Genomic DNA, 13417 nt, shown 5'->3' on the forward strand with positions numbered 1-13417 from the left:
AACAGAATGGTAATGTCTCTGTCCCAACTTTTTTTTGTGCGTGTGTTTTTTTTTTTTTCAGGAATCAAATTCTAACTTTGTTTACATTTACAAAATACAATTAAGTTGGTCAGTAAAACTACTGCAAATCTTTTCTTTGTACGTTTGTCAGTTAAATAAAGGTTCATAAAACATTTTTGTTTTTATTGCATTTTGGAAAATATCCCAACTTTTCTGGGAATGGCGTTGTATTAACAGCTAGGCCAGATGCCTACAATTCCACATCTCCATTTACACCCATGATTCCTTAACAATATAATCATACAATTACTTATAATAAGATTTGATTTCTGTTTTGCGCAAATGGTCTCCAATTTAAAGTCATGCACTGTTTTGATGTCAGGTGAAAGGCATTTACAGGAGTGTGGCATGGCCAGAGATCAGTCTCCACTGGTCTCTGTGGCTACTGAGATATAATACACAACATTATACAAACAAAGTAGACTTAGGGCTTTGATAGGTCAGACGGTACAATTCAAAAACAGTGGTGCTTGGATAGATGATGGGCGTGTGCTGAAGTGATTTGCATGGGTATATTGTGAGAGCACAGATGAAAATCCAACAACGCAGGTCCTGAATGTATGGTTTTGTTTTTCTTATTTGCTAACAAGAATCTCAAGGACAGTGCGTTTTCTGTGTTTGGACTGCGTCATTTCATCCATTTCAATTTCAACCAAATTTTGTTACAATTGTGTCAATAACTTATTACATTTATTATATTTCTTATCTAGTCTAACTGGTCACTTGAATTCAATGAGTTTAATCAAAACAAGTCAGCAAAAAACAAGTCAGCGTAAAAGTAAATGTCATCTTGAATCTAATAATAATTTTAATTTTTAAGAATGTGTCATCTGAATGGGAAAGTTGAGGAATGGAAAACGTGTCTAGGTCTCTAATAAATGGCTAAAATATTATTAAAACACACCTCAATGCCCAATATTTGACCAATTTGATTATACTCCTCTAAAATACCAATGAACAAACATAACATCTCAAAATTATTGGAAAATCCCAACATTATCTAAGCCCAGAGAGCTCACCATGAGACATCAGTTGCTCTATTGGAGCTCAATCAGGTTTGCCACCTTGTCCATGTACTACTCAACATCTAAATAATTTATACTGAATATATGAACACATTTGAAAGCAGGAATGTATCCGTGCATGGTACGCTGAATAGGAAACACAGTCTTCACACTCCAGCAGTGACTCTTTCCATTGGCCACACCATAACAGGCACTCGCTGAATGCTAATTAATTTGTCACAATGATGTGAAGACAGCATGCTGTTGTTTCGTTCACATGTTACAGGCATTCAATTAAGAGTTAAAAAAAAAAAAAAGAGTTGCACATGGTCTAATAAAGAAGCAAACAAATTAAACCCATCAAACATTTCGAACTGGGAGAGCCATACATACGATATGCTTGCTGAGTAAAGTTGTGAGAACAGTGTTACTAGGCAACCAGGACCTATGGATGCTGATCTTGAGTTAGCTAATGACTAAGGCTACTGATTTGACTAGCTAGTTTTATTATGGATCACAGTGAGAGTGGAAACAAGACAAAACAATAGGACGTCAACATTTTCCTCAGATGTACTGAGAAATTCCTGAGGGAAAAAAAAAAAAAAGACTCCACATGACTAAAGTTACTCTGTAATTATGCATCACATGCAAGGCCGCGTTAACCCTTGCCGAGGCCCTGGGCAGACACCCCCCCGAGGCCCCACCCCTGCCTGTTGTCAACTGCGCTCAGCAAATTCACCCCCTCAGACGTGCCTGTCTAAAGAAACTTAAATAATGACAGTGGCACAATTAGAAATTGTGCCACTGTTGAAATTGAACGATAAAACTTTATATCCATCAACACCTATTTAATCGAGAAAAAGCAATGGTGAAATAGGCAATTGCATGGTGAAAAAAATCCATCAGACATCACGGTTAACAAGTCTGGTTAACTAAAGTTTAGCCTCAAGAAGCCTTTGAATGAGTGAGTCAATGAACAACATGTCAAGAACATAACCGAGGCCTACAACAGTTTCTTTAGTATTCAGAACAAGAACATTCATTTGGTATATAACCGTTCGTTTTCATTTTGGAATCCAGGCGACTTTTAACTTGTGAAAACAAAGAACAATAACAAAGAAAGAAAAATATCTTGCTTCTCAGAAATAAATCTCAAAATGCTAGGCTATGTGAAAACATTTCATCCTTTCACACACGTAATGTCCCAAACAGCAGTGGCACACAGCTTTGTGCATTCAGTTTGACAGCCATGGGTCAACTTACAAGGGCACTTTCCTACTTTTCTGGAAAGCGAAGTCATTAATTAAATCATTGAACTCAAGCTGGCGTAGCATGTGAAGACATGGTGGACAGTGATCATATTGACAGTGACGGGTGATTTATGCGACGGGACAAGGTGGGCTTCCTTACGGGTGGCGAAATGCATCAAAAATGTTATCAATATGAACAAAACATCTGAAAATATCGTTTCATATTTTCCGATCTGGGCGGCACGGTGGTGTAGTGGTTAGCGCTGTCGCCTCACAGCAAGAAGGTCCTGGGTTCGAGCCCCGGGGCCGGCGAGGGCCTTTCTGTGCGGAGTTTGCATGTTCTCCCCGTGTCCACGTGGGTTTCCTCCGGGTGCTCCGGTTTCCCCCACAGTCCAAAGACATGCAGGTTAGGTTAACTGGTGACTCTAAATTGACCGTAGGTGTGAATGTGAGTGTGAATGGTTGTCTGTGTCTATGTGTCAGCCCTGTGATGACCTGGCGACTTGTCCAGGGTGTACCCCGCCTTTCGCCCGTAGTCAGCTGGGATAGGCTCCAGCTTGCCTGCGACCCTGTAGAAGGATAAAACGGCTAGAGATGATGAGATGAGATGAGATTTTCCGATCTTGCTACCTCCGAGGCCCCCTAGTGGCCGAGGCCCTGGGCAGCTGCCCATGAAGCCCATTAGGATAACGCGTCCTTGATCACATGGACCACGAACTGAAATTCCATTCGTTTGGCCAATAAGAAATAAATTAAAATCATAAAACTCACTATGAAATCTTTAATGAAATATAAACACAATCTATTTTAAATAGGGTTTCAACATATTCACTGGGAGACCTCCATCCTCTGTATTGATCCAAGTTCAATTCAGTCAAATTTAATTCTGAAAGACCGACATACTAATAAACACATCCATTGCGAAGCTAAATCATGCAAATTCCATCTGATGGGCCTCTTATTGGCCGGAACTGGGTCTTTCTGCAACCAACGATGACCTCACGTTGCTTGGGCAGAGCCAAGGCCGTAGCCATGACAACAGCTGACTAGTCTGAGAAGACTGACAGCTTGGCTCTGAAGCGTAAGCCTCGTTGGCCCGATGATGCCAAAACAAAGTGGCTGTCAGAATTTAAACCCGAATTCGCTGCCAACACTGGACTAAGCACATGGTCAGAGGAGAAAGAAGAGCTAACGCATGCTAATAATGTCAACTGACCTAACTGTATTAAAAACACACACACACAGAAACTGTTGAGGAGGGTGTCGACATTGGCACAAAGAGTAAATTTGAAAGTAAACAACTAGTGTGTAAACAGAACTTTGGAGAGCTGTACAGTGTGATAAAAGACGAGGACGGAATCAAGGCCAATGCAACCTCCAAACAACGATAACACAAGTTTGCAGTACAATCTGAAAGTAAACAGAAATCGTTATTATATAAGAAATGTTGTAAATGAACAGTTCTCATCTCATCTCATTATCTCTAGCCGCTTTATCCTTCTACAGGGTCGCAGGCAAGCATTTTTGTAACCATTATTAATACTCCAGAGTGAAAACTAAGTTTATTGGGATAATCCACACTGACCAAAGAATGCAAAATCCAATAATAAATATTATGAACAGGTTATAAATCTTTCCTCACACACAAACACCTTTAACCGTTAAAATGCACAAGATGTTCTTTCACTTGTTTGACTTTGATGGACCACAACCCAAGTGCATCATGAATCATTTAAAAATCTAAACGACATAAAAGTTATTTAACCGTCTCATAATCGGAGAAGCAAAAACCCAAGAAAGAGCTCATCCAAACCAATACAAATCCCAAAGCATAGCATACAATGTAAAGTCATAATGCTTGAAAATAAAGCAGAAAATTTGAAATAAATTGATTCATTTGATAATAAACATTTCAAATTGGAAGGTCACAAAGTTACAAATTCCTGAATTCGCACTGATGCACACCAACCTTTCACCTTTACCCTTCCATCTGACCATTAGTTGACTCCGACAACAGGAAATACCTACATCTTAAATAACTTTCTTTTCTATTATAAAGTAAAACTTAGCCAAGAGTTCATGTATCGACTTGTAACATCCAGGAAATTCCAATTCACACCATACAAGGCTATGATAATAGTGATAATTCATTACTTTTAAAACATACAACAGGAATTTAATCTATAATAAACAACTTATGAACAGTCTCTACACACACATCGAAAAGAGACCTTTCCACTCTGTCCATTAGTTTGATCGACACACTACTACCTAAAAGAAAACATGTACATTCTAACTAACAGATTATAATAATACGTCAATATATAGTTAGAGTTAGTTATGCAGCTAGATTTAAACTTGTATCAATATGCACAAGGCATAACTTATGAAAAAGGAACCCTGGGGCAGTCCTCGTCTCCTACCTGTGCTCACTTTGAGCTGGAGCCACAGGCGCGTGATGTCCTGGCAGAGCAGGGACACTCGGTTGAGAGCCATCCTGCCTGTGGTGCGCACTCCGTGGCTCATTCCCTGCTCAGGTGGGCCTCTCTGGGGAACTCTGGTCAGCCGGCATACACAACAACACACCAGTGAAGACAGACGATCCGATCTGTCTGTGCTCCTCACTCAACCCCATGTCTCTCTCTCACACACACACACAAAGACACACATGTGGCTAGACCAAGTGTGCCGGCTTCAGGTTACACCACCCGTTCCCCACACACACACACACACAGGTATGGGGGTTGAATGCCTGAATGAGGCTGTAAAAGCAGCAAAACTATCTGTGCTAAGCTCTTAATGAATATCAACCTTCTCGCTGTCTCTTACACACACACACACACACACAAGCAGAGCAGTCACTAATTGTCACATGGATAGATTTTGAAAAGCGTAGGAGGGACAGAGAGATACACAGCGAAAGAGAGAAGAGGTGGGACAAGAAGCCAAATCCTGCTGCATGTCACTCTCCTCCTTCTAGCCGGGTTAAAAATAAGCAGCCAATAAACACAGAGGGCAGTTTTGAAGGGGGCGGGACAAAGTCACCCTCTACAGGATAGAGGCACTGCTGTCACACAGCATCAGAGATGGATGGACTGAGTTTCTACTGGGATATCATTCCCAACTTCTTGGAATACACAGGGATAACACTGTCCCATACCTTTGGTTACATGTTACATTTGGGTGGCATGGTGGTATAGTGGTTAGCACAGTCACCTCACAGCAAGAAGGTTCCGGGTTCAAACTTCACGGCCAACGGGGATCTTTCCGTGTCGAGTTTGCATGTCCTTCCAGTGTCTGCATGGGTTTCCTCCGGGTGCTCCGGTTTCCTCCCACAGTTCAAAGGCATGCAAATGAGGTAAAATACCCAGCTAGTGGGGTCAGGAAGGGCATCTGGTGTAAAAACTTACAGTGGTGCTTGAAAGTTTGTGAACCCTTTAAAATTTTCTATATTTTTGCATAAATATGACCTAAAACATCATTAGATTTTCACACAAGTCCTAAAGGTAGATAAAGAGAACCCAGTTAAACAAATGAGACAAAAATATTATACTTGGTCATTTATTTATTGAGGAAAATGATCCAATATTACATATCTGTGAGTGGCAAAAGTATGTGAGCCTCTAGGATTAGCAGTTAATTTGAAGGTGAAATTAGAGTCAGGTGTTTTCAATCAATGGGACGACAATCAGGTGTGAGTGGGCACCCTGTTTTATTTAAAGAACAGGGATCTATCAAAGTCTGACCTTCACAACACATGTTTGTGGAAGTGTATCATGGCACGAACAAAGGAGATTTCTGAGGACCTCAGAAAAAGCATTGTTGATGCTCATCAGGCTGGAAAAGGTTACAAAACCATCTCTAAAGAGTTTGGACTCCACCAATCCACAGTCAGACAGATTGTGTACAAATGGAGGAAATTCAAGACCATTGTTACCCTCCCCAGGAGTGGTCGACCAACAAAGATCACTCCAAGAGCAAGGCGTGGAATAGTCGGCGAGGTCACAAAGGACCCCAGGGTAACTTCTAAACAACTGAAGGCCTCTCTCACATTGGCTAATGTTAATGTTCATGAGTCCACCATCAGGAGAACATTGAACAACAATGGTGTGCATGGCAGGGTTGCAAGGAGAAAGCCACTGCTCTCCAAAAAGAACATTGCTCCTCTTCTGCAGTTTGCTAAAGATCATGCGGACAAGCCAGAACACTATTGGAAAAAATGTTTTGTGGATGGATGAGACCAAAATAGAACTTTTTGGTTTAAATGAGAAGTGTTATGTTTCGAGAAGGGTAAACACTGCATTCCAGCATAAGAACCTTATCCCATCTGTGAAACATGGTGGTAGTATCATAGTTTGGGCCTGTTTTGCTGCATCTGGGCCAGGACGGCTTGCCATCATTGATGGAGCAATGAATTCTGAAATATACCAGCAAATTCTAAAGGAAAATGTCAGGACATCTGTCCATAAACTGAATCTCAAGAGAAGGTGGGTCATGCAGCAAGACAATAACCCTAAGCACAAGTTGTTCTACCAAAGAATGGTTAAAGAAGAATAAAAGTTCATGTTTTGGAATGGCCAAGTCAAAGTCCTGACCTTAATCCAATCGAAATGTTGTGGAAGGACCTGAAGCGAGCAGTTCATGTGAGGAAACCCACCAACATCCCAAAGTTGAAGCTGTTCTATATGGAGTAATGGGCTGAAATTCCTCCAAGCCATTGTGCAGGACTGATCAACAGTTACTGGAAACATTTAGTTGCAGATATTGCTGCACAAGGGGGTCACACCAGATACTGAAAGCAAAGGTTCACATACTTTTGCCACTCACAGATATGTAATATTGGATCATTTTCCTCAATAAATAAATGACCAAGTATAATATTTTTGTCTCATTTGTTTAACTGGGTTCTCTTTATCTACTTTTAGAACTTGTGTGAAAATCTGATGATGTTTCAGGTCATATTTATGCAGAAATATAGAAAATTCTAAAGGGTTCACAAACTTTGAAGCACCACTGTATGCCAAATCAACTATGTGGATCATGATGACTTGCTGTGGCGACCCCTAACGGGAGCAGCCGAAAGAAGAAGAATTTAAAGATACGTTGAAGTTGCTAAGTAACTAAACTAACGCATCACTGATTTCTTCTGATATTTACTGATAGTTTCAGTAATCAATTAGCTAGTTAACAATTACTTAGCTAGTAATAACGATTAGTTATAATAGCAACAGTCGTGATTTTCTCGCCTGCCACCTCAGGACACGATTAAGCACACAAGCTATCGAGGTGTAATGACAGCTTATGTTACTACAAATTTTATTTAAATCTTGATTCATCTCAATGCATAGTAACACCAAACTAGCTATTTTGGTATACCGAGTCCAGTGATGAGCCCTCAGTGCAACACCATGCACCTACAGTACCTTGCAAAAGTATTCATACCCCTTGAACTTTTTCACATTTTTTCCACCTTACAACCACGAACTTAAAAGTTTTTTATTGAGATTTTATGTGATAGACCAACACAGAGTAGCACATAATTGTGAAGTGAAACAAAAATGATAAATTGTCTTCAAAATTTTAAACAAATACAAATCTGAAAAATGTGGTGTGCATTAGTATTCAGCCCCCTGTACTCTGATACCTCTAAATACAATCCAGTGCAATCAATTGCCTTCAGAAGTCATCTAATTAGTTAATAGAGTCCTACTGTGTGTAATTTACTCTCAGCATAAATACACTTCTTCTGTGAAAGCCTCGGTGGTTTGTTAGAGAACACTGAAGAACAAACAGCATCATGAAGACCAAAGAACTCACCAGACAGGTCAGGGATAAAGTTCTGGAGAAGTTTAAAGCAGGGTTAGGTTATAAAAAATCTCAAGCTCTGAACATCTCAAGAAGCACTGTTCAATCCATCATTCAAAATTGGGAAAAGTATGGCACAACTGCAAACCTACCAAGACACTGGCCGTCCACCTAAACTGACAGAGCGAGCAAGGAGACCACTGGTCAGAGAAGCAGCCAAGAGGCCCATGATCACTCTGGAGGAGCTGTGGAAATCCACAGCTCAGGTGGGAGAATCTGTGCACAGGACAACCATAAGTCGTACACTCCACAAATCTGGCCTTTTTGGAAGAGTGGCAAGAAGAAAGCCATTGTTGAAAGACAGGCATAAGAAGTCCCGTTTGCAGTTTGCCAGAAGCCATGTAGGGGACACAGCAAACATGTGGAAGAAGGTGCTTTGGTCAGATGAGACCAAAGTTGAACTTTTTGGCCTAAATGCAAAGTGCTATGTGTGGCGGAAAACTAACACTGCTCATCACCCTGCACACACCATCCCCACTGTGAAACATGGTGGTGGCAGCATCATGCTATGGGGATGCTTTTCTTCAGCAGGGACAGGGAAGCTGGTCAGAGTTGATGGGAAGATGGATGGAGCTAAATACAGGGCAATCCTGGAAGAAAACCTGTCGGAGGCTGCAAAAGACTTGAGACTGGGAAGGAGATTCACCTTCCAGCAAGACAATGACCCTAAACATACAGCCAAAGCTACAATGGAATGGTTTAGATCAAAGAATATTCATGTGTTAGAATGGCCCAGTCAAAGTCCAGACCTAAATCCCATTGAGCATCTGTGGCAAGACTTGAAAATTGCTGTTCACAGACGCTCTCCATCCAATCTGGCTGAGCTTGAGCTATTTTGCAAAGAAGAATGGGCAAAAATTTCAGTGTCTAGATGTGCAAACCTGGTAGAGACATACCACAAAAGACTTGCAGCTGTAATTGCAGCAAAAGGTGGCTCTACAAAGTATTGATGCAGGGGGGGCTGAATACTAATGCACATCACATTTTTCAGATTTTTATTTGTTTAAAATTTTGAAGACCATTTATCATTTTCGTTTCACTTCACAATTATGCGCTACTCTGTGTTGGTCTATCACATAAAATCTCAATAAAAAACTTTTAAGTTCGTGGTTGTAAGGTGGAAAAAATGTGAAAAAGTTCAAGGGGTATGAATACTTTTGCAAGGCACTGTAGCTACATTTATGTCACAATTTGCTAGCTAGCTATTCATATTCAGCTACTCCAGTGACCACTCCCCTTGGTATTATGGCTATTTTTATGTTCCCATAAGCTAGCTATTTATAAGGGCAAACTCAACATGATTTTAATGATGGATCACTGCCGTGACTATTTGGGAATTTTCACTTTAGTGACTTTTACGTACTGTAGAAACCCTTAGCTAATGAAAAAAAAACATAATTAGTGCCAAACTTAGATATTCTTATGCAGGTTCTTTTTTTTTTTTGGAATTTACCGGATGTGGGCGGCACGGTGGTGTAGTGGTTAGCGCTGTCGCCTCACAGCAAGAAGGTCCTGGGTTCGAGCCCCGGGGCCGGCGAGGGCCTTTCTGTGCGGAGTTTGCATGTTCTCCCCGTGTCCACGTGGGTTTCCTCCGGGTGCTCCGGTTTCCCCCACAGTCCAAAGACATGCAGGTTAGGTTAACTGGTGACTCTAAATTGACCATAGGTGTGAATGAGTGTGTGAATGGTTGTCTGTGTCTATGTGTCAGCCCTGTGATGACCTGGCGACTTGTCCAGGGTGTACCCCGCCTTTCACCCGTAGTCAGCTGGGATAGGCTCCAGCTTGCCTGCGACCCTGTAGAAGGATAAAGCGGCTTGAGATAATGAGATTTACCGGATGTTGTGCTTCAATAGTTTCATATGTACAATTTCTATTTATAGAAAAACAACTGAAAACTTGAAGCCTCGGGCTGCTAATGATGTTAACATGTAGTGTATCGCCAGGTAGTGAGCACAGATTAGTAGTGATCAGGGGAGGGTGTGTGGGCACACAGAGAGCTGCAAGGGACCATTCAGTTGCCTCTAGCACACACAAAAGACATGCATCTCACACACACTCACTCACTCTTGCAGCCTTTACACACTTACACACACACACACACTCTCACACTCATACACACAGCAAAGAAAGGCATTTTAAACAGAGGCGTCCTTATAGCTGAAGGGGAAAACCCGAGCGTTCCCCACAATCACTGAATGGCCATGCAGCACAGTGTATTCATAAAGCCTGGGAAACAAACACACACACACACACACACACACACACACACACACACACACCTGTTTGCGGCTGGAGGCTGGTTAGTCAGACTATGCTATAATGAACTGAAATGCCTTTGAAACTCATAAGCCTCAAAGAGAGAAAAAAAGACAAAATGAATTTCTTGGCTCTAAATATCCAGCTCTAATCCTCTCCCATAAACACTCCGTATCGACTTCCAGGGATGACTTTTCTGCTGTAGTTATTCTTAGACGGTGACTTTCAAGAAATTAGACACAGACGACAGATTGCACTTCGACTTTGTGTGGAACACGAAGCTGCTGCTTCTTTTTTTCAAACCACATATAATCATAAATCATATTTAAAAAACACATGTTGGTGAGGCAGAGGTAATATTCTGAGAAAAAAAAATTCCAGAAATTCCAAAATTAAGAAGTCATAAATTTACGATAAAAGATCTCAAATTCTGAGGTTAAAAAGTCACAAATTTATAAGGAAAAACCCCCCCAAAACTTCGAATAAAGTGTTTTTGTCAAAGAACCAGATCACATCACTTTGCAAGGTTGGATCGTCATCACACCACAGATGCCAAGGCTAATCTGAAAGTTATAGGAAATGCAGTCTTTCCTCCTCAATCATGCAATATGAAAGATTATTATACATACGGGACACTTTTTCCATGGAATAAAAACATGTATTCTATTCCCTTCTAGTAGGTTTATTGATGGTATGCAATATTGTCATCATGTCGCTTATCCTCTATGTATTACACCACTCTCCCCAAAGGAGAATGAGCGTGCAATATTGTTATAATATTGCACGTTGTCAAGACAACACAATGTCACATTTCAGAGCTCATGCGAAGAGCCAATGACAACTTTTCTGCTGCGCATGCGCACAGTCATTTCTTTGTCAGCCGGGAGAGAGAGAGAGAAGACAAGGCTAATCCAGTGCTAGGTTTAAGCACTAAATAAATTAACTGAAAACTGAAACTAAAGACACGGTGAACACCCAAGAGGCTACCAAAACTTCATTATATATTTTTCACACATATTTACAAGAGAAAAAAACAGACCAACGGACATCGAAAAACTGGAAAAGACACATGTCGGAGACATAAAACTTCTGTGCTAGTGAGTGACTCGGACGGTTTGTACATAAACACGGTGGCGACGTTTGCTTCATTAAAAGCCGAAGATTTAAAGAGACAGATGTGCTGAACACCTGAAAGACTACCAAAACTTCACTGATGTTTACAAGAGAAAAACAGAACGGACATCGAAAAAAACGGAAGAGAGCAATAGCAGAAATTTTGTCAAAAGTTCTATTGGAGATGAGGAAAAGTGACGGAGACTTTTACAAGAGAACTTCACTCATGGACTTCTCAGCAAAGCCCTTTTGTTTTGAACAACTGCAATGTAACAATTAACTACGACCAAAAGTAACTTTGAACTTGAATCGTCAACCTGGATATAGCTTACATATAAGTTAGGTTGTTCAGGCTTTTTGGACTTGTATCATTTTTATTGTTAGAACTCTGACTTTGTACAAGTACATTGGATTGACAGAACTTTGAATGACATTACATACTTTGACTCATTCAGTATCATACTGGCTGAATGGAATATCTCTGATATACCACGAAAAAAGCCCGCCAATATTATTTCATCTCATCTCATTATCTCTAGCCGCTTTATCCTTCTACAGGGTCGCAGGCAAGCTGGAGCCTATCCCAGCTGACTATGGGCGAGAGGCGGGGTACACCCTGGACGAGTCGCCAGGTCATCACAGGGCTGACACATAGACACAGACAACCATTCACACTCACATTCACACCTATGGTCAATTTAGAGTCACCAGTTAACCTAACCTGCATGTCTTTGGACTGTGGGGGAAACCGGAGCACCCGGAGGAAACCCACGCGGACACGGGGAGAACATGCAAACTCTGCACAGAAAGGCTCTCGCCGGCCACGGGGCTCGAACCCGGACCTTCTTGCTGTGAGGCGACAGCGCTAACCACTACACCACCATGCCGCCACAATATTATTTCGATAAAGCACAAAAGATTTTCAGCTACATTTGCACTGCAGCCAGGAAGCACACAATTTATTGTTGCACTTCCTGGATGCAACAAGCGATGAATTTATAAACTGCAGAGGGTTATTTATCCGTGTCCTTTTTAAATGTATAATTATTATGCAAAAGCAGTGTCCAGTTACTTTCAGTGTGTTGAGTCTTCTCATCTGCCCAAATCTGTTACTTTGAAACAGCAGAGCCGAGCGTCAGAGGAAATTCAGTCTTTCCTCCTCAATCATCCAATATCATATAATAACATATAATAAAGCACCAAGAGATTTTCTCCTACATTTCACAGAATGCACTGCAGCTAGGAAGACAGGAAGCCTGAGAGTTTTTCTTCTCTCATAAATTTGTTACTTCTTAACCTTGGAATTTCTGATTTTTAGTCTCAGAATTCCTGCATTTTTTCCTAGCAAGTTTATAACTTTATAATCTTGAAGAATATCCAAGTTTTTTCTCATAAGCGTATGACTTTATCCAGGGTGTACCCCGCCTCTCGCCCATAGTCAGCTGGGATAGGCTCCAGCTTACCTGTGACCCTGCACAGGATAAGCGGCTACGGATAATGGATGGATGACTTTAATCTCTGAAATTCTGATTTTTTTCCCCTCAAAATATTTTCCCCTGCCTCAGCTCCATCCCCCCCCATGGCCCTATACGCTGTTATACAGTAGATACTGTGAATTAACCCTGAAAATATTTTTGTCAAACTCAATGCAACTTATCTGCAAAATCTGTGGTTGTACCGTAAGTCATGTCATGGGTCACGGGTTTCATGACTTCAGGCTTGAATACGAGACTCGGACTTTATATTTGCGTGCTTGTATGTGTAAAAAAACGTAAATGCAAATTCAAAATGAAATAATACTACTTAAAAAAATAAAAACTTAAATTCTATTTGCGTCGCAGCTCAGAGACTTTGGGTTTCCATGTGAAG

At 41.0% G+C, this 13417-nt stretch overlaps 1 protein-coding gene across 11 annotated transcripts in view; it reads right to left on the reverse strand.

Annotated features, from left to right (window-relative positions):
• Nucleotides 1–13417, reverse strand: part of mcf2la (mcf.2 cell line derived transforming sequence-like a) — a 167897-nt gene that overhangs the window by 121755 nt on the left and 32725 nt on the right. The window contains exon 1 of one of the 11 annotated variants that reach the window (XM_060898865.1): nt 4738–5156. The exons of 9 other annotated variants lie outside the window; for them this stretch is intronic. In XM_060898865.1, coding sequence (XP_060754848.1) covers nt 4738–4840 — 103 coding nt within the window. In that variant the 5' untranslated portion in view covers nt 4841–5156. Of the gene's footprint in view, nt 1–4737; nt 5157–13417 lie in introns of those variants that run through there. One more of the 11 variants, XM_060898871.1, reaches the window with a different exon arrangement.

This window comes from Neoarius graeffei, chromosome 18 (genome assembly GCF_027579695.1).
Source record: "Neoarius graeffei isolate fNeoGra1 chromosome 18, fNeoGra1.pri, whole genome shotgun sequence".
In the NCBI taxonomy this organism is placed as follows: domain Eukaryota; kingdom Metazoa; phylum Chordata; class Actinopteri; order Siluriformes; family Ariidae; genus Neoarius; species Neoarius graeffei.